Source organism: Pleurodeles waltl, chromosome 7 (assembly GCF_031143425.1).
Source record: "Pleurodeles waltl isolate 20211129_DDA chromosome 7, aPleWal1.hap1.20221129, whole genome shotgun sequence".
In the NCBI taxonomy this organism is placed as follows: Eukaryota; Metazoa; Chordata; class Amphibia; order Caudata; family Salamandridae; genus Pleurodeles; species Pleurodeles waltl.
This window is the reverse complement of record NC_090446.1, coordinates 965,268,665-965,291,171: the sequence shown is the minus strand read 5'-3', so window position 1 is coordinate 965,291,171 and position 22,507 is coordinate 965,268,665. Positions and strand designations below refer to the sequence as shown.

Here is a 22,507-nt window from a genome sequence, read left to right as displayed (position 1 = left end):
CATCCAGTTTCTTGGAGTCTCTGTCTCCAGGCACCGTCGGGAAGGAACCAGGCGCTGACTTTGAGGAACAGGAGGCTTGCACCACCAAGCTCTCCGGCGTAGGGTGTCTAGAGAGAAAGCCAGGGTCAGATGGTGCAGCTCGATACCTCCTGGCCACAGCCCTATGAACGGCCGAGGAAGACACCGGCTTCTTCCACACCTCCAACACCGGATCCAGCAAAGCCTCATTAAATGGCAAGAGAGGCTCAGCTGCAGCAGAGGCCGGATGCAATACCTCTGTCAGCAAATTCTGCTTCGCCTCTGCCACCGGCAAAGGCAGGTCCAAAAAGCTCGCTGCCTTCCTCACCACAGCATGAAAGGAAGCAGCCTCCTCCGTATATTCCCCTGGAGATGAAAGGTCCCACTCAGGGGAAGTGTCCAGCCCACTGGCTGTATCCAGACCATGCAGTCCTTCTCCAGAGTCCTCAATCTCTCCCTCCTCTAGGACTCGCTGGTACTCCTGCTCTTCTAAAAGACGGAGAGCACGCCTCCTCGAATGAAGTCTCTCCTCGATACGCGGAGTCGACATGGCCTCCGCCGACGTCGAAGAACGGCGCCGATCGCCAGAAGCATCTGACGCCGCGTCCGGCGCCACAGGCAGCTTCGGTGCCGAGGCAGGAGCCGGAGGACGAGGACTTGGAGCCGATGGACCAACCGGAGTCACAGGGCAAAATCCTGACTTCGACGGAAGGGCAACCTCCGGAGCCGAAACATCCGAAGCCACCGGAGCGGCCACCGACACCGGCACCGGCGCCGAGCCCACATTCCCAAAAGGGAGAAAGGGCATAAAGGGTGCCGGCCGAAGAGGCGCAGGATCACCCAACGAAAAGGCCAAGGGCCCCGAAGGACCAGCCGGAGCAGCTCCTGGAGCCATCTGCTGAAAGATGGTATACATCGCATTAAGAAACGCAGTACTATCGGCTCCAGGAGTGGGAAAAGCCGGATACTGGGGTGCCTGGATCGAGGGCGACCCCGACGCCGGCCTCGACGTCTGCGACGCCGGAGAAAACACAAGAGGCTGCACCACCTCAATCACTGACGCCTGACCAGGCGAAGTCGGTGACGCCGGAGAGGGCAACGGCGTCGATGGATGCGGCGTGACCGTGGGGCTGACCTCCCAAGTCCTCCGACGCCGAGCCAAAGGTGACCTCGAACGAGACTCCTTGCTGGAATGACGTCGTGAGTCTCTACGGCGCCGGGCGTCTCGATGACGCCGGTGAGACCTTGGCGAAGAAGACTTCTTATGATGTTTCTCCTTCTTCTTTGACTTTGCCATAAATAACTTGGCTTCACGCTCTTTGAGGGCCTTCGGATTCATGTGTTGACATGAATCGCAAGTCGAGACGTCGTGGTCGGAGCTCAAACACCATAGACAGTCGGAGTGAGGATCTGTAACTGACATCTTGCCCCCACACTCTCGACAGGGCTTGAAACCCGACTTCCTCTGAGACATTATTACCGCAGAGAAGACTACGCAGCAGACAATACACTGTAACCACGAAGGTAACAGTAGCTCCCTCGAAGATAACCGTTTCGAATGCACGGAAAAAAGGGAACTGTCATCGGCACGTCGGCGAGGACCTATTATTGCCTGTATGACGTCAGACGGCGTCGCGTGGGCTGGAGTGACGTCCTCGTCGACGTGCAGAGACTAGTAAGAAGATTTCCGTCGAATGCTGGCGCCATGGGAGTATTCATCAGGTGAGGAATCCACAGGTAGTTGTATCCATCAGAACAACACCATTAGGAGGCAGATTAAAAAAATTCCTTCAGCAGTGGAGGAAATTAACTTCATACAAATGGATACTAAACTTAATCCAATTCGGATATTGCATAGAATTTCTGAAAATTCCCTCAGCAAAGGGGCCAAAGAGGAAAATTCATCCCAAGGAGGAAACACCACGTCTCCTCTGAGTGGAAGAATTGCTTGCAAATGTGCAACAGAAAAAGTTCCAAAACAGGAAATCAGGAAGGGGAACTATTCAACTTATTTCCTTATTCCCAAAGTAGATAGTTCACTACGACCAATTTGGACCTAAGGTTCTTAAACAAGTCCATGAAGACTCAAAAATTAAAAATGACAACACTGCAAAAGGTCATTCCTCAACTACAGAAGGGAGATTACTTGGCAACTATAGACTTAAAAAATACATACTTGCACATCCCAATGAATGCACAACACAAAAGATTTCTGCAGGTTGTGGTGAACAAGATGCACTATCAGTTCTCAGTGCTAGCCTTCAGAATAAAATCTGCTCCAAGGGTTTTCACAAAGTACCTAGCAGCAGCAGCATCTCACCTCAGAAGAAGGGGTGTACATGTTTACCCATACTTGGACGAATGGCTGGTCAGAGTAAACTCTTATGAAAAATGCAAGGAACACATTCTACATGTAATAAGGATACTATTCACTTTAGTATTTTCTATAAACCTAGAGAAAACATCTCCAAAACCAGAGCAAGAAAAGATATTTCTGGGAGCAAGAATAAATTATGTTCAAGGGAAGGTGTTTCCCAAAGAGAAGAGAACACAATCATTTATTGCGGAAACTCATCATTACCAGAAGGGGCAAGCTCTGACAGTGAGGATGATGGGGAAACTACTGGGAAAAATGGCATCATGCATCCTCTTAGTACCATATGCAAGACTTCACATGAGACCAATCCAGTAATGACTAAAACTTCAATGGTCATAGGTGACTGGAATTTGGTAGGATCTAGTGGTTTACACGCAACAAATACAAGAGGAGAACAAATATAACTCAAGGAATACAATTTCAATGGCCAACTCCGTCAATAACAATAAATGCCTCACATATGGGATGGGGAGCACACATGAACTCAGTCAAGGTCAGAAGAGCTTGGAAGGAAAAGGATGCAGTGTAACATTTCAACATCCTAGAATTGAGAACAGTGTTCTTTGCCTTAAAAGCATTTCAGAAGCAGTTATCAGGTTAATCAGTGTTAATCTAAACAGACAGAACTACAACAATGTTCTACATCAACAAACATGGAGGACACAAACCCTGCAGTTTATAACTTTACCCATACAAAAGAAGCAATACACCTTCTGGGGAAGGACAATATAGAGGCAGACAAGCTCAGTAAACAAGTGTCCTCCTCATACCTGTGGGAGATGAATCAAAGTGCTGAAGAGAATCTTTCAGACATTGAGAACTCCACAAATTGACCTGTTCGCAACACCAGAGTACGCAAAATGCCAAAGCTTTGTGTCCAGACAACCTCACCACCAGTCTCTGAGGAATGCTCTGTCGATAAACTGGTCAGGGACATTTGCTTACACTTTTTCACCGGTTGATCAACAAATGGAAAAGAAGAAGAATGAAGCTGATTTTAATTGCACCTCAGTGGGCAAGGTAGACTTGGTTGTCAGAACTAATCCAGATGGCAAATGGGAACATACAAAAGATACCAATACAGCAAAATATGTTATCCATGGACAAAGTAGGAGACCTACATCCTGAACCAGAAACCCTAAGTTGGCAGCCTGGCTCCTGAAGGCATAGAATTCAGTCACTTAAAGTTACCAGAAAAAAATTATGGCTGTACTTGGAGAGGCGAGGAGACCAACAACACGAAAGTGTTATTTTTCAAAATGGAAAAGATACTCGTTATGGTGTGTTAAAAGGGCTTGTTATGGAAAAACAGTAAGAAATCTATGGCATTAAAATACTTAACACACCTAATTGATTGTAAACTAACTTACACCGCATTAAGTGTACATTTATCAGCAAGGGTGACTTACACAAGGGGCCACATACAAAGACCTGGGATAATACCTGAATGATGTCCTCCCGGAGGCGGCAATCACCGTGCAGGCCCAGACCATATCATAAAAGTCAGCCTTTGTGCAGGGGCAGCGGGGACACCCTGAAAAATATGAGGAAAGCCTGCTGGGGTCACATAGGTCTGATGTGCATAATTAATTCAGGTGTATTTCAGGCGAGAGTTCCAAGAGACACGCTGCACCTGTTCCAGCGCTTGCATCCACTGCCTGGCCTTCAACTCCTTACCCGTAGACTCTGCCCACCTATCACACTGTTAGGAGTGTGTGCACCCGGTGCTCCAGCAACCTGCAATGAAACAAAGTAATTGCACATCTGCCAGAGCCATGTCCCAAGGACGTCTGCAACGCCAAAAGACAGCGCAGTACGGTCCAGTCTGACCACTTGTGTTCTTAATATAAGTTCGAAATGGAACTCCTATTTTTTTTCCCGAATTTACCCTGCCTTGAGTTATTGCTGTTAACTTTAACATAGCATATGCTGACTGTAATATGGCCCACTGTATTAGAATAAGGGGAGCATAAAATAACTTCCAGGTATGAGCCATAGTTGGCCTCAAGTAAAGTAACATATGGGCTTAGAGCCTGCCCCATAACGTAATAAGGGGATAGTCTGAACCATCTACACTATGGTGAAATAACAAAATGAATTGGTCCATTTTAAGTTCAGTCCCCGTCATATCTTTGATCTAGGCTAGAATCTCCTTCCAAAAAATGTGTACAGTACTGCAAGCCCACCATGTGTGTCATCTTGTTCTGTTCACCCATCCCTTCCAGCATACCCCGGGGGACCCAAACACTGCATTCAAACATTCATGAGTTAGATACTACCTCGTCAGTGTTTTATATGCCTTTGCTTTATTTTTTGGATTGGGTATTTTTGTTTAAGCATAACAGACAGATTACAATTTATAAAGGAGGAGACACTAAGCAAGACATTCCTGTCAGTGTCTAAAAATAGACATCTGTAGACAATCACCGTGGTAAGACCCAGTCCATAATACTCCGACCATCTACCCCACATTTTAGAATGTTTTTGCAGCTGCCACTGGCAGCTTGTGTGGGTTCTTCCTGCTATGCACACCAGTCTACGCTCCTGCGCCACACTGCCAGAGTAGGGGTTTGCAGGTTGTTCTAGCCACAGCTGTGTCCCTCATAACTGCCAGGGTAGCCATACCAACCACTGTCCTCTCCCCTCTATGTGCTCCCCATGTCCTCCAGGATTTCCAGTATGGAGATCTTGGGCGTCAAGGTAATATTGCTCCCTAGGACTTGGGAGAGAGTACCCCCAATCCGACTACAGAAGCCCTCAATCATGGGGCATTGCCAGACCACATGAAAAAAATCAGCATATGGACAGTCACATCGTGGGCAGGCTTGGCCTGTGATGAGGCCAGCATGCCATAGGGGTCGCAGAGTAAGTTATGAGATGTGGATGTAGTACAGCTGAATTAGCCAGAGGCAGGAGGATAAGGCCAGGTCACTGAGGGTCATGCAAGCCTTTCTACAGTCAACATCCTCAAGGGGGGCCACCCAGCTCTCCCATTTCTGCCTAAGGCGACCCTTGGGATTGGGGGCATTAAGCTCCACCTCTGCTGATGTTCCCCATAAGGATTTTGGCTTTGAGAGAGTTGCATTTGAGAAGGTCCATCAGGTCTGCTTTATATTTGGCTAGTGTATCCCGGAGTTGAAGGTATTTCTGAAACTGGGACTTAGAAAGCCTCAAATGCCACTGAAATTCTTGGAAGGAGCATATGTGGCTTCCCCGCCAGACGTCCCCAAGAGTTGGGATTCCAATTTTAACCCATTTGGCAAACCCTTCTACCTATAATCTGTAAGGGAGGTAGTTGCCATGCCAGAAGGGAGTTTGAATGGTCAGCCTGCAAGCATCCCTGTGGAGGGCAACGTTGCCCTCCAGGTCATTAACAACAGTCTAGTGACTTCAGGGACGTTCCGCAAGTTCGGGTCGCCTTATAGGAGCCCCATCAACTTGTCCAACCCGCACAGTATGCCAAATCATTACAGCCTGCACCTTGCCAATCGTTTACGTATAGCAGTTGGGCAGCACAGAAGTATAGTTGTATATCGGCCATTGCTATCCCACCGTCGTATGTCAAGTCAGGATCTGGTCATGGAGATGATTGGAGGTTTGTTAGCCCAGAGAATGGAGCGGACATCTAAGGCTGTACCCGGTCACCAGGAGCTTGGGATCATCAGTGGGAAGTTTTGAAGCGTATACAGGAAACAAGAGAGGATCATCATTTTGAAGAGGGAGGCTTGACAAGGACGTTAGCGGTAGGGTTAGCAACCTCAAGAGGTCTTTTTTTCATTTGTGTAAGGAGCAGAGTTAAATTCCAGTTCCGTGCATTCGATTTATTTTAAGACTGTCGAAGTAGTGGCAGCTCTAGATCAAATGTTGAGCCAGGACTCCTCAGAAATGTATTTTTCCAATTTTGTTTCCCAAGCAGTCATGTAAAGTGGGTCTATGGGGTAATATGCATATAATTCAAGAGCCTTTGTAAGTTAGATTTAACTTGCTTTAAGCATTAACACTTGTCAGGTTTTGAATGGGAGTTAAATCCTTGTCTTCACCCGCTTTCACGTGTCCCTGACCTGCTCAGTGCAACAGCAGGTTAGTTAAATTAGATTCAAATCATTGTAGGCCCCATGCGCAATTACAGAACTCAGATGTTCTAACTTTCCCCTTCTGGTAGAGAAAATGATCCATATAGAAAATTATCCAGCCTAGCAGTTGTAAAACAGCTTTCAGACTTTTTTAAACAAGCATGGACAAACGTCTTGCCTTTTTGCCCCTATTGGCTTTGCTAATGCTTTTTTGTCAATGCTGCTTTGCATCGTCCCAAAAAAATAAAATGTGTGCACATAATGTCATGAGACTCTTTGCGTTGGTGCATGCATACAGATGACATATGCGTGCATACGTCACCACGCATGTGCATGCCCCTACGAAATTGAAATTAAATGGGCCCCATTATTTTTTTATTTACCAAGTGATGATGGTGAACGCCACTTGTAGCCTAAATAAAAAAAAAATGTAACATTTACTTGCACCAAGCTCTTTTTTAAAGGCGGTGTGGCCCAGCAGCAAGTGTCAGATAACAGGCCTTCCAAATAAATAAAACTTTTTTGTCTTAGCCGGTGTATAGTAGGGGAATGAATGGGAAGTGGGTATGTGGTGGAACGGAGGACAAGCTTTAGGGCGGGTTGGAAGAACAGGTAAAGAAAAAATTACACAGGGAGGGGAAAGCAATGGAGTAGGTGGAAAGGAGCAACTGGAGCCTGTGCTGTGCCAGGTCCCTAATAGGGATGAAGCGCAACAAGCAGCAAGAAGAAAGCAAGTGGGTGGAAAAGGGACCGGGATGGAGCGTGCAGGAGTGGGTGCTTGAGGGGGGGAGCAGCAGACAGAAGGGAGCAAGAAAACACTTGCATTCTCATGGAGTGCTTAAAGAAAAAGAAAAAAGCATTTCCATAACTGTGAGGAGTGAAAGGATTGCAAGTCGGCCAACCCAAAGGATGGTAAAAAAAAAGTTAGGAGTTGGGAGTTAAAAACACAGAAAGACAGAGAAGCCATCAAATAAGAAGCATTCAAATGAGAAACACAATGATGCCAGCCAATGGCAAGCAAGGGTGGGTTCTAATACCCTTGTAAGTTTTTAGTTTGGTCCACAAGAAGTCTTTTGCTAGTCAGTTGTGAAGAAGGTAGAGTGAGGGTTCGGGGTACTAGAATCGATGTGAAGGTCATTTTCCTTTTCTGCTGCACCATTGTCTCATCTGTGGGGAATGGTCACCGTAAAACAAAGCCTCAATACCAAATCTCAATGTGGAGCAAGATGCTGAACAGATTCTCGACAGTAACCGTTGGATATTCCACCTGGTATTATGTTACCTCTATTGGTCATTCCCTGGTTCATCTCTATAATCATTTAATTTTTGGGACCAATTAGGAAGGAAATAATACAAAACATCCTACTGAGAAGATCTGGAAGTCGCAAACATGGCCAAGCTCATATTAGTTCATTTTCACTTCTTGATCGGTGGCAACAGTGTTTTACCTCGCCTTGCTTTTCCTACGTCAAAGATGTCCGTTTAAAAAGCACTGGCTGAGTCGCACATTCTGGAGGACTGGTTGTCAAAAGTATTTACACCTGTTTGTTCCCAACACATTCTACATTTTTTACCTTTTGACAGATTTCCCAATCCCTAATGTCTTTCCGTCTTTGCCCCTTTGAAAGTCATGCCAGTTCCTACACAGAACCAAGCAGATGCTCAGACTAATCTAGCCCCAGTCTACATAGGTCCTTAGCCAACAACCACCAGCATGTGAGGCAGTTACACTCAACAAAAAGCCTAGAAAGGTGGCTGTTTTGTTCTTTTCATAATATATTTGATAAATGTCTGGTACATTCGGTCACGAAAAAGCAGGACGATGGAGATCAGTCTTTTGTACTTTTTACCACAGTTTTACTTGACAAGGAGAGATGCATTTTTAGCCTACATGTAAAGACCACAATGCCGCAAGAGGTACCGAAAAATGACTATTGTGGTTTTATATTGTTAATCAAATGAGCAGTCTGTCTCTTATCAAGCCTGCTAATAAAGCCATTTACTGTAAGCAGAATTTATCAGCTGCAAAGTTTTGTTTGCCACAGAAGCAACACTGCATAGCAAGTTAGGAAACGTTTTAGATGTAGCTGGTGAAAACTCTAAGGGCCTGATTTAGATGTTGGGTGGTAACCGGTCCGCCACCACCTTTTCAACGGAAACTCTGTCTGCCTGCTTGGAAGTCCGCCTGCCTGATTTAGATGTTAGTGGTCCCTTAGACGTTAACCTTCCTGAGTCATTCCGACTCCGCCAAGGATTTCCATCCACTGCAATGGCACCTTAGGAAATTGTGGCTAGCGGTGGGACCCCAACAACACTGACGCCCTTTCAGAATTTGATGTGCCTTACCGGCGTTACCGCCAAGCAAAATGTGGCGGTCTGTCCTCCTTTTCTTAGTTGGCGGATTGAGCGGGGGAAGGGGTGAAAACTCACCTTTTTACTGATTCCACTTCTGTTTCCGGCTGGACATGGCTAGACAACTCCCTTTGCTTCTGCTGCCACTGGATCACAGAAACAAACGACCCCTCCCCCACCAACCCCTGCGATGGACACGTAGGTAGGGGACCTGCATTCGTTGTGTACTTTGTGTGATCACTGCACATGAGCTCGGGACCACTGCAGACATATACACGTCACAGTATTTTTTTTAAATTACTGTGACATGCATATGTCGGGGACACAAGTGGCTCAGACCTGGACAGGGACACACTGGTACACAACTCATATCGCACACATGCACAACTGTCATTTTGGTGTCAGTATTCATTGCCAAATAAATGCTGGCAACACAATGACGTTACAATCACACTTGTTAACTGTGTCCATGTGTGCACATTGCAAGGGGACCTGTCCCTGTCATGCTGTGCTTCGACTCGTGTGTGTGACTCAGTACGTGCATCTGTGTGTGCAATGTGATTGGCGGGGTGAGGCGGAGGGTGCTGGAGTGGGTGATGTGGCTGTGTCAGTATGTGTGCCATTTGCATATGTCATTGATGTTTTGTGTGTTGAGTTGCTACGTGCAACATTCACGTAAGTGTTGTTGTGTGGCGGTCATTATTGTCATGTGTGTTTGTGTAGATAAGTGTGTAGCTGTGTTGGTTGTTGTGGTTGTATTGTATGTGGGTGTTGTATCGTTAGTGTGTGTATGTTGTGTTTGCAGCATTTACATGTTATGGTGGAATGGCAGTGGATAATGGTGTGTTGTGTCGTGTGTGTTACAGGTGCACACATATGAAAAGGGTAGGGTGTGTGACTTAACTCTGTTCTATAGCCACTGCCATTGTACGATGTCCATTAGGTCCAGCGATGTCCTCCCTGCCTCAGGAAATGGCTGCCAGTACACCGCCTGCAGGACTGTAACATCTAAATACGGCATGCGCAGCACCGTCGACTTGAGGGTCTTGGGTCTGCCGCAGTTTAACAGTAACACCACCAAGATCTAAATCAGCCCATTAGTTTTTTGATCTGTCTTTATTCTTCATAAGGCAAACTCTTAGGTAATCATCTTAGCCAATGTACATTCAAGAACAACAGAAACAAATTAAAAAATTGTTGCTCATTTTCGCTAAAACCAAATTAACATGAAATGTCACTGATCATTTTGATTGGACTTATCAGATCTTGAGCATCAGGTTTGACCAGACGAGTGTGGTAACAAAAACAACAAAGGCTTCCTTCAGGAGAGAACCTCAGCTGAAGTCTTCATGTTTGGCTGAAGATGGTCAGGATCAGGTCCTAGAATTCCCCTTAGGCAGGAAAGAACATTTTGACTAGAATTAGTGTAATAGGGTTGCAGTGACTTCAAATTCTCAACATCATGCTCCAGGCAATTCCAAATTCTAGCTTTTCATCTAAAAAACAAAATCAAAATTGGAACTATAAGTGTTACAATAGGAAAAGCGGTAGGAATAGTTAATACCAGAATCAAAGAAACTGAACAAGTTTCAGATCAAGGATACTTTTTTTTGCTTCTTCCAAATGTGTTTTTCAATGAGCGAGAGAGAGAATGAGAGAGAGAGAGAATGAGAGAGAGAGAGAATGAGAGAGAGAGAGAGAGAGAGAATAAGAGAATGAGAATAAGAGAATGAGAATAAAAATAATGAATGAAGGGAAAGAGAGGGATTTCTCAAGGAGACGAAGGGAGCAGGTTTGAGCATTTTCTGCCAGTGCTGCTTTTGGTTCAGCCGTCCATCCATGGTAAATTAAATACTATTAAGTTTGTTGATAGTAGCACCTGCTATTTTTAGAGCATAGAAAGAAAAGAAGTGCTGTGTTGTAGCTCTGTGCAAGACAAAAATATTCTTACAGATTGTTTGCTTTGAAGTTCTATTTGTTCCTTATTACATTTATGTGCGTTTTCATGGTGGTGAAAATTTCATGAACGATATTTCTGAATATGAAAAAAGCTATGAATACGTTGGCGTTGGAAACATATTCTGTTGCCTATATGCACCTCCATCACCATAGCCCCCAAAACACCCACACCCTTCCCTTTTCCTTCCTCTGACCCTCACTGTTGGAAAATAGCCCTCTCTGAAGGGTCCCCCTAACTTTTTGGCTTTTTCCTGCCACATTTTGCTGAATTTGTTTTTGTTGGCCTTACAACTCTTGGCACTTTACCACTGCTAACCAGTGCTGAAGTGAATGTGCTTTCTCCCTAAGACAGGATTTGATGGGACTATACCTAATTGACATATTTAATTTACTTATTAGTCTCTAGTAAAATGTGCTTTATGTGCCCAGGGCCTGTAAATTAAGCGCTACTAGTGGACCAGCAGCACTGATGGTGCCACCCACTTAGGTAGCCCTTTAAACATGTCTCAGACCTGCCACTGCAAAGCCTGTTTGTGCAGTTTCACTGCCATGTTGACTTGGCATTTAAGACCCCTTGCTAAGCCCTAAACTTCCATTTGATTATATATAAGAGACCCTTAAGGTAGGCCCTAGGTATCCCGTAGGGCAGGGTGCAGTGCAAGTAAAAGGCAAAAGGCAGGACATATACTTTTTAGTTTTATATGTCCTGGTAGTGAAAAACTCCGGAATTCCTTTTTCGCTATTGTTGAGGCCTACCCCTCTCATAGGATAACACTGGGGATTGCTTAATACATTTATTAAGTGTAATTGCTGATTGACAATGGGTAGGACTGTCGGATTTGGTACCTATGGACTTGTAAAAATAAATCCTCTTTAAAGGTAGAGTTGGGTTTGAGATTACAACTTTAAAAAAGGCACTTTTCAGAAAGTTGCCATTTTGTCCTTGTAAGCCCTGTATGCCTGCTGTCTGCCTCCAATACACGTCTGGGTTGGGTGATAGCTCGGCTTTGTGCATTCTCTCTAGAGAGTCACACACAAAGGAAACGGAGGTGTTCCATTTACATCCTGATGGATGGAAAGGAGGAGTTGACACTTGCACCTGAATAGGGCTGTGTCTGTACCCACACAAGGAGCAGCACAGCACCCTGTAGTGTGTCTGAAGCCAGGGCAGGAAAGGGAGGACTTATGTACACTTCATAGCCCTTCTTTGAAGTCACCCCCACTACAGAGGCACCATTGGGTATAAGAACTGGACCCTACCAAATCAGTGCACTTCTAGATCTGAGGACATTCTGCCAGGAAGAAGGATTGCTGTGTTGCCAAAAGGGGATACCACTCTGCTGAACTGCTTTGCTGTCTTGGCCTGCTGCTTCTTGCCTGGGAGTGAGAACTGAACTTGCCTCTCTACATCCGCTAAAGAACTTTAATGACTCCAAGAGCTTGTTGGCATGCCTCCTGTTCTGACGTTTCAGGGCCATGAAAGACTTTCTTCCATCCCGCTTCAGCTGCTGGACTCTTCCAACTGTGAGTCCTGTCCTGCCCCGCCAAGATTTGGCAATCCAGTACTGGGGCTTGGAAGTGGGCTTTGCAGCTGTTCTTCTACAGAAACTGACTCATCAACGCTGTTGCGCCGCTCAGACCCGCCACATCGTCCCTCGATGCTAACGCATTGTCATTGCCACAGAGAAAGCGGTCTCTGCATCGACGACTGTGTGGCTCAGGATCGGCGCATCACCACTAGCCATGGCGCTTTGCCTTTGCATCGCTGGCTGCGCAGCTCGACGACGCACCTCCTTCATCGCAAGTGCTGCACCTCGGGGACACCGCTTTGACGACTGAGTGACTCAACGACAACGCATCTCCAAGACTGCGTGGATCAAACCTGATGAATCTCTTTTGCATTGACTCGATGTTGGTGAGACCCTCCATCCAAGGTACTTTTCAGCAGGCCCTGCATGGATGCTGTAGCCAGCCTGCCCTCCATCATGGTTGGCCTGACCTTTGGAGTTAACCCTGTTCTAGCGCAATATCAAGTAACCTTTTAGCGTTAGTAACTTCTAAGCACTATATTGCAGCTTATTCTTTAAAAATTAATATCTCAAATTCTTCTCATTGGATTTTTGTTGTTTTTAGTCTTGTTTTACTCATCCTTTTGTGGTGTTTTCACAGTATTACTGTAATTAAAGTGTTGCACAAATACTTTACACATTGCCTCTTAAGTTAAGCCTGACTGCTCTGTGCCAAGCTACCAGAGGGTGAGCACAGGTTAATTTAGGTTGTGTATCTGACATACCCTGACTAGGATTCTCCATTGTCTAGATCTGCCAAAACCAGGGAAAGCACTCCAGTAATGTGGCGGATTTGATTCCATTTAGCATATCTTCCTCTATCTCTTTAGGTGCTTGTAAGACTAAAATACTAAAAGTCTGTTTTAGCATTTAGAAAGTGGTATTTCTGTCTGTTAATGTGAGGGAACTATTTCCTCCACCCCACGCGGGGTTGAAGTTCTGTCACAACCGTGAATATATTTCTACAGATGTGTCCGTCTCCACCCACGAGACACTTTGGCAGTGAAGGGAAGTCATGCCGAGGCTCTGCCAGTGCCATCTGCAGATGGTGGAACTGTGAGCACTGAGACTGTACCTTCAAAATGGGGATCCATTGTCTGTACCTACACGTCCAGTCTTCCTAAACCACTCGTAGTTGCCTTCCATCACGATAGAGCCCCTATAGTTACCTTTTGATCATAGTTTGTCACCATTTCCGAGGAAGTCCTTACCAAATTTAGGGACTCGCTTAGAGATTGGCGAATGGAATACTCGAGTCAAAACTGGATGGTTATCCTGTGCGCCATATTAGAAGAGTCACACGCTGTAATGTACTTGTGTCCCACATTTGTGGCAGCGTAACTTTAAATAAGGTCCTTTATTTCCTCAGACGTTTTAGTGTCACGCTAGATGGGGCGCTAATACTGCACCATTTCTGGCAGAGTTACTCATCCACCTTGAAGGAGGAATCAGTGGTGAAGCTGGCAGTGCCTCTGATGGCAAAATGTCTGGCAATCCTAACTAAGTCACCTTAGAAAGATTCCGTTGTTTCTGGCAATACCAGCTGTCCTCAGAATTTTGAAAGTATAAATGGTCATTCGGCCATACATGCCTCCTCATCCAACCAACCCCATACAGTTGGTTTCAGCCTCCTCCACGTGCCCTGACTTTAACGTTTAAACCGATTTTACACTTTTAAAAATACTCTGCCCATTTAACCCCCGATTTAAGGCCACGAAAAGCCGTACAAATTGTGAAATTTGAAGCCAGTATGTCTGGCAGTCATGTCTTGCTGTGTGTTAAAATATCCCTCCCACTTGATTAGATTGAGACGGCTATGAAACTGATTGTCTACTTTTCCTTTAGGTTTTGTTCTTAAATTTGAAAACGAATGTCTGTGGGATTGGTGTTGTCACCCTGAATAACTATTGATTGCGGTTTTTTGTCATGAATGCAATTTATTGCCAAGATTTTAAGCATGAATGTATTTAGATTCAAGTATAATGGAATGACCTTTTCATATTTAGGCATTGAATTTCATGATTTCTCTGAGTTCAGGTTCTCATACACTGTTTGGACCTTTTATCATGTATTCCTGCTCTGCCTGTGTGTGTCTCACGTATTGCTGCTGCTCAGCCATCTAAGCCGTTAGTTCCTTGGCTTACCCATCTCTCCTGTGCAGCTCTTGCTCCCCGTCCAGCCTTACTTGTCTTCATGTGTTTCTGCTGTCTTCACTAACCTATTCACTCTCATGTTTTCTTTTCAGGCTCACAATGTCCCCAGAACAGCAAAAAGAGTTCTGGCGAAATGTGCAGTTCACTGTGGACAAGGATGTGGTGCGGACAGACCGCAGCAACCCCTTCTTTCGCGGAGAGGACAACCCCAACGTGGAGGCCATGAGGTGATTCCTAATGCTGACCTTTCATCACCTACCTGCACACCTATACAGGCCCATCATCTCTCAGCACAACCCTCTTTAGCCCTGTGTGAACTCTACAATCTTCTTTTACCCTCCTACACCCTGCACTTACCCAAACCACCTACCATCGCCATCCGCAGCCGTCTAAATTTACCATCTATCTTCCTCCCAGCAAATGTGCCCTGGGCCTTCACCAACTACCACCATCCCAATTAACTTACACAAGTTGTCAGGTCTGCCTCTACTACCAAGGGGCGCGTCCGGGATGAAAAAGACGGATTAGAGATCTCCAAATGAGCAGCATCATAAACAGTCACACTGGAGAGAATTTTAGGGGTATCTCTTTCAAATAATTCAATCTCTCCAAATGCTATACCAAGCCGTTTTGTATTGGGATGTGTAAGGAGCACTTTCACTAATAGTAAAGAATTTTGCTTTACAAGCTTGCACATCACTAACAAAGCATCATGTGTAGTTGACGATCTTGTGAAGAATTGACCCCGCATTCTGGAGGCTAGAGCTGGAACTATTGTGTCTTACTCTCGAGGCTACTTCCGGTGTATGGTGTTGAGTTTGAAGATGTCACCTTCAGTGCTCTTTCAAACATGGGGCATAATCTGGTCTGTACATCATGAGAAATAGGCGAGATATGATTTGCACCTGAGGTATATCTAAGTATTTGAGACCTTGAAGAGAGACTGTGGGATAACTAAAATGTATAAATTGTATAATTCCGTAGTGGAGGTAGGCATATTACTGTTGAGATATGATTTTACTATAAGTGGTGATAGGGTAAAACGTAATGGAGTGTGGTGATAGGGTAAAACATAGCAGAAAATTGTTGTGCAAAATTAAGACTGGAAATGGGGCCAAACTGGTTAACATAATTTAAAATGACTTAAAGAGACGTGTTGAAATAGTGATTATTTAAGAAGAAAGACGAGCTCTGAGACAAACTTTAGGCTGGCTACAAGTGTGTGCAACACACCGGGAAAATACAGAAACGATGGGGATCCCAACCGTTATCTGTTGCCAATATCTGTGTATTTAGTCTGTTCATACTGAGCTTGCTTACTGGATGAGATGTGAGACAATCCCCCCTGAACTCTCATCATATACTTCCTCTCCTTTAGGAGGATCCTGCTGAACTATGCCATCTACAACCCAAGCATCGGGTACTCGCAGGGCATGTCCGACCTGGTGGCTCCAATCTTGACGGAAGTGCTGGACGAGTCAGACACTTTCTGGTGCTTTGTGGGCTTGATGCAGAACACCATCTTCATCAGCTCCCCGAGGGACGAGGACATGGAAAAACAATTGGTAAGACTGTGCAATGTGGGCAGGGGCGTGGTGAACCCCCTGCTTTAGCAGCTAAAGAAGGGGGTGCTGTTCTTGATGGGCCTCTTCTGTCTGCAGTTCAGCAGAAAAAAGTTTCCAATTAACGTGTAAGGGTAGGTGGTTGGTTGGTTGAGAGAGTGAAAGGACTGATGGATAGGTGTGTGAGTGAAAGGGAGGATGAGTGAGTGAAAGGGTGGATGGATGATAGATGAATGAATGAGTGAAACGATGGATGTAAGGATGGATAATTGAGTGAAGTAATGAGTGAAAGGGGTGGATGAAGTGATAAGTGTGGATGTATGGATAAGTGAAAGAATGGATGAATAAATGAAAGGATGGATGGATGGATGAAAGGATGGATGGATGAGCAATAGGATGGATGGCTGAGGGAAAGAGAGGGTAGATGCATGGATGTATAGGGTCAGTGAAAGGTAGGATTGACAGATGGATGAAGTGAAAGGATGGATGGATCAGTGAACGGATGTATGGATGAGTAAAAGGATGGATGGATGAGAGAAACAATGGATGAATGAAAGGATGGATGAGGGAAAGAGGGTGGACACAGTGGATGGATGAGTGAAAGAATAGATTGATGAATGAAAGGGAGGGTGGAAGGATAGACGGATCAGTGAAAGCATGAATGGGTGACTGAGTGGATAGATAGATGAGTGAAAGGATAAATGGATGGATGAGTGGTTGGGTGGAATCATGAGTGAAAGGAAGGATGAATGGATGGCTGGATGGATGGATGAGTGGAAGGGAGGATGGACAGATGAAGTGCAGTGATGGATGGATGGGTGACTCACAGAATGGATGGGTGGATGAGTGAAAGGGTGGATGGATGGATGGATAGATGGCCGAATGGATACACTTAGAGATGGATGCATAGTTTTGGATATAAATAGGTGGACAGACAGAATGGTGAAAGACTGAATGATGAAAAATTGAATGGAAGGCAGAATATAAAGGTGAAATTGTGGATAGCTGCAGGTGGATGGAAGGATTAATGGATAGAACTTGGGTGGAAGAAAGAAGAGAGTTCTTTTCGGGAGGGCTTTGATGACCTGCTTTGTTTGCTGTGTGCCATAGGAGTGTTTTTAGTGGGTTATAATTTTCTGGCTACTCCCTTGATTGTGGATATGCAGCAGTACCTCTCTCTGGGGCAGGCTGATGTAGTGAGAAAGGCAGCAGTACACCTCTAAAGGCAAAGAAGAGGTAGAGGCCTGTTGTAGTACCACCCCACCCCCTTTCTGGTGTAAGTTGTGTACCACTGTGGCAGTAACCCTCTCAAAGTGGATGTCCGAGGTATAACAATGCAACAGTTCACCTCTGAGAGGAAGGCAGGGTGCATGAAAGTAGCAGTATCACCAGGGCCACTGGAATTATGCGGCAGAGAAGGGCCAAATTAAGCAACAGGGTTGACCAAATCATGTGCAAGAAAAGGCAAATTATGTGGCATAATGTGGCCAGCGATATGATAATATTTTTCCACTATTTTGTAATTCTTATACTTGTTAATAGTATCTGGGCATAGGTTGCCTTTTGTGTTGCTAAAGTTGCCCTAAGTGGAAAGGGTATGCCCAGACGTGGTTCCTTTGCTCACTGTGCCATTGGATTCAAGCTAGCCTGGCTGATGAAGGGTGATACCCTGAAACCGGTCCAGGGAGGACCTGGCATGGCAGTTCGGGCTGGACTGTTTCCGTGGGGAACAGGGTCAAGACTGATTTACATATGGCTGGGTCCAAACTGGAGTGGCATGGTGAGCAAAAGAATGATGGATTAAACCCAGATCTGTGACTGGGGGTGAGTATTTGAAAAGTTTCAACACTGCGTCCATCATCCTTTTGTGTTTCTAAAGTTGCCCTAAGTGGGAAGGGTATGCCCAGATGTGGGCCCCTTGCACACTGTGCCACTGGATTCAAGCTAGCCTGGCTGATGAAGGGTGATACCCTGAAACCGGTCCCAAGATGCTTGTTTCTGGTCCAGGGTGGACCTGGCCTTGCAGTTCGTGCTTGACTGTTCCATGGGGAACAGGGTCAAGACTGATTCGCATACGGCTGGGTCCAAACTGGGGTGGCATGGTGAGCAAAAGAACGATGGATTAAACCCAGGTCTGTGACTGGGGGAGAGTGTTTGAAAAGTTTCAACACTCCATCCATCATCCTTTTATGTTGCATAGGTTGCTGCTCACCTGCACCAGTTTAACACCAACATTTAGCAATAAACAGCAGAAAGCGGACCAGTCAACCTTTACAAAGGGTCATCCACTGTACTGCAACATGTGCCGCTATGTTTTTAGTAACTTTTGAACCGTTTGAGCCAGAAACATTTTTTTGTTAAAATCTGCAGATTGTGCAGCAGATGATGGATTATGTGACAAATGTGGCAAATCCATAATTATGCAAAAACCGCCGCAGCCGCACAATCACATAATTCCATTGGCTCTGAGCATAGCCCTAGGAGAGGATGTGTGACTTCGGCAGCACCTTTTTGAGGTAAATGGTTGGTGCAGGACAGCAGCAGGCCCTCCTCTCCAAAGGCAGTGCAGCAGCTCAGCAGTGAGAGACTGGAAGTGGTCAAGGATGTGTGACAGGGACAATGGGTTCAGGCTTTGGATCGTGGTTGTGGTGAGTCAGCACATTAAGCCCACCGAAGGGAGTAAAACTGGGGGCAGGACTTGGGGAGAGAGAGGGTTAACTAAGGCAAGAGCAGGTGAAACTGCACACCCATGAAACAGGACCATATTAGGATGCAAGCCTTTTAAAGTAGTGTTGAGAGAGACAGAAGGTTTGCAGGAGGAGCAGTAAGAGAATGATAATCCATGCTTAAAATGTCACGGCTAGCACTGCATAGGAGACTGAGTCAAGGCTGATTCTTTGTTGAAGGACGTGGGGACTGGTTTAGATATTTATGATTTATGGAGAGGGGCTTTGAGAATGACAGTAGGCAACCTGAAAGCTGATGCCTTGATTTTTCAGATGTATCTTCGAGAATTGCTGCGGCTGATGCACCCCCAGTTCTACCAGCATCTTGTCTCTCTGGGCGAGGATGGTCTGCAGATGCTCTTCTGCCACCGCTGGATCCTCCTCTGCTTTAAGCGCGAGTTCCCATGTGCTGAGGCATTGCGCATCTGGGAGGCCTGCTGGGCGCACTACCAGGTTAGCATGCAATGACTTGTGCATCATGAAAATGCATACTCATCTTGCCAATAGCTGTCTGATTTTCAGGACATTTTACTTCTGTTTGGTGGAATGACAACATAATTGCAAGCAGAGTATTATACAAAGGGGTTTCTGCACATGTACATACCACTTTTTTGTGACACCACGTGCAAACAAAATAAGGGAGGTGGAAATGGAAAACTTAGCCATGTTGCTGTTCATGCATTCACAGAGATTGCCGGTTTCAGTTCTTGCATGGTCTGTGAGCAACAGATTGATTGGTTATGCATTTCACTAAGTAGAAAATGAAAGAGAATATCTGTAGTCAATTACATGATTTACAGTGCTCGCTTGATGTTATCATGTGACTGCAGTTTTAATAGCTCTTCTAGCAGAGCATTCGTCCCATTACTGTGAACTGGGAATATTTGCTTACTTATGTGTGACCTTTGACTTCATTAATGCAAAAGGAGTTATTTTAGGGTGGTTCGCGAACACAAATAACACTTCGTAAGGTCAGCTAATCAACACCTCTGTCTATGAAAGTTCATCGGGCATTTCAATATAAGAACATTTGTTGAAGCAGTTATAAGTTACAAGATGGAAAAACTATAACATTAAAATGTATTAAACGTTTTATATGCATTTAAAAAAGAAATTATTAATTCTGCAGGAAAACAAGTACATTGTAAATAACAAAGATGCTACAAGTGTTTAATGAGATGACACTGTCTGTGCGCATGTGTGCAAAAAGTGCAAATGAACACAACTGTCCTAGTGACATATTGAGAAATAAGACAACGTTTTGGCTGTAGTAACTTGTAATTAGAGAGTAAGCTGCACTCCAAATATCTGTCTGTGTAAGAATTTCTTAAATTGTAGCAGTCCAGAACTGAAAATGTTGATGTTTTTGATCCCACAAAATTATTTGAAGGGTTCTTCATCAGGATAAACGTCTGAGGCTCTTCAGAGGAGCAATCCTTTAGAAACCTTGGGTTTGGCTCTGCTCTATCCTTTATTTCATATGTCCTATAAATAATAGATAAGTCACTGTAAATAATTCAGTGGCCCTCATCATGATCCTGGTGGTCCGAAGGCTGCCAGGGCCACTGTGGCGGTGTCACTGCCGACAGGCCAGCAGTGAATTCCCACCTCCACCCGTCCTGCCACATAACTGCGTTCCGCCAGGCTGGAGGTGAGCACCTCCAGCACGACTGAAGGTGTGATACCGCTAGTGGTATCACAAGGTGAGAGACTGCCAGCATTTTTCTGCCAGTCACTCCGCCAGAAAAAGATTGCAGTCTTGCACCCTGGCGACAGCAATGATCGGTACACCCGCACACATGTCCACATACCTGCACACACATACTCCCACATGCAAACACACCCACCCACTTATCCACGTACTTGCGTCATACACTCTCATTCACACTAACATACAAACACCGCACTCATCCATTCACTCCCCCAGTGCATACATACATTAACACGCCTCCCCCCTGCACCCCAGTACATACATACATTCACACCACCTAACCCCTGCACCTAATAACGCACTCACCCGCTCTCCCTGTTCACTCACAGAAACACCCCACTACATACACATTCACACGCATTTACGCACTCACCCCTTCCATCCGTTGAATCGCACTCACGCACTCAATCGCTCACACATGCACTCACCCCATCCACAAACACTCACTCACCCCCATGCACACTCACTCACCTCCAACCCCCATCCACACTCACTCACCCCCTCCCCATCCACACTCACTCACCCCCACCCCATTCACAAGCACTCACTCACTCCCCACCCCATTCACAAATACTCACTCACCCCCGCCCCATCCACAGTTATTCACCCCATCTACAATCACTCACACATGCAGACACACACCAACAAACCCCCGCATACACTACATTCACACACGCACTCACACACTCAGACACGCACACACATGCCCCCCACTCCCCCCACATTCAAGACATTCACACATGCACTCACACACGCAAAGACACTCACAGGCACACATCCCTTCCCCGGCATTCATGACATTCACACACGCACTCACACACGCAGACATGCACACACAAACATCCCCCTCTCCCCCGTATTTACGACATTAATGCACGCACTCACACACCCACAAACCCCTCCCCCTCATTTATGACATTCACCCTCACAGACACGCACACACACCTTCCCCCGCATACACAACATTCACCGACGCACTCACACACGGAGACACACACAGGGGTACCTGAGCGTGTATTGTGGCGCTGAGGAGCCCCTCACGTAAATTATTGGAATGGTCTATCTTCTGCTGAGCCCGACCTTTATAGTGACTAGGAGAACCCTTTTGTGGGTTTAGTGGTGAGGTGTGGTGGAGATGCTTGAGTATTTACACTGCCTTTTGTCTAGCTCTCATGAGCTAGTAGGCTAGCAAACAGGTGTCGGGAGGGGTGAGGATACTCACTCCTTGTCAATAAATTACGCATCAGAGTGTTGCCTAATTGTACTATGTGCAGGCAGGTGTCGACTGAGTGCATTTTATTTAATGTATTCCCTACTTCATGGAGGCTTATCATCATTTTTGGCTTCAAGTCTGGTTACCAATGTTTCCCATACGGCGCACCCTGTATGTTGTTGACCATCTTGTGCTAGTTTCTTTAGTACCGGATATTCTGTGCGGGCCCAACGCGAGGGTGTACCAGGATTTCTGATCAGGTGCTTTGGGCGCTTTCCAGTGCCTTGCTATCAGTCTTTTATACATCACCAGGGTAGATCCACAAATTTATGTAGGTGTCTGTGTTTTTTTACTCTTGTCCTCAGCCCAAATAGGCAGGACTTAGGATCTGCTGCTAATTCGAGACCTGTCAATTCCGTGATTTCTTTTACCACCTTATTCCACACTGTTTGTATTTGGGGGCACTCCCAGACCATATGATAAAAGTGTACCAATGGCGCTTTACATCTAGGGCAAGCCGGTTCCGTCTCGGGGAACATTCGCTTTATCCTAGCTGGGTATAAATACGTTTGATGTGTGAAGTTAAACTGAGTGTAGCGAAATCTGGGATTCCTCAATACCCCTCAGGCATGATATAGAGCTTTCGGCCAATCTTCTTGGGGGATCGGGACAGGAAGCACAGTGTTCCACCTTTCCCTAGCCCTCTCTGTCAGGCTCAGGGGGCTTGCTGAGGATCTTATATAGGCTCGATACTACTTTTGTTTGGGCATCATATCGTAATATATGGTGTATTAT

At 45.6% G+C, this 22,507-nt stretch overlaps 1 protein-coding gene and 1 long non-coding RNA gene across 4 annotated transcripts in view; one reads left to right on the top strand and one right to left on the bottom strand.

Moving 5' to 3' along the window:
- The window catches only part of TBC1D16 (TBC1 domain family member 16), a 618,682-nt gene that overhangs the window by 507,372 nt on the left and 88,803 nt on the right, over nt 1-22,507 (top strand). For all 3 annotated transcript variants that reach the window (XM_069199713.1, XM_069199711.1, XM_069199712.1), the window contains exons 8-10: nt 14,593-14,727; nt 15,879-16,065; nt 19,062-19,241. In XM_069199713.1, coding sequence (XP_069055814.1) covers nt 14,593-14,727; nt 15,879-16,065; nt 19,062-19,241 — 502 coding nt within the window. The remainder of the gene's footprint in view (nt 1-14,592; nt 14,728-15,878; nt 16,066-19,061; nt 19,242-22,507) is intronic.
- LOC138245796 (uncharacterized) overlaps nt 9,918-22,507 on the bottom strand; it is a 150,425-nt gene continuing 137,835 nt past the window's right edge. Inside the window, exon 2 of the long non-coding RNA XR_011194171.1 lies at nt 9,918-10,316. This is a non-coding gene — a long non-coding RNA (uncharacterized lncRNA). The remainder of the gene's footprint in view (nt 10,317-22,507) is intronic.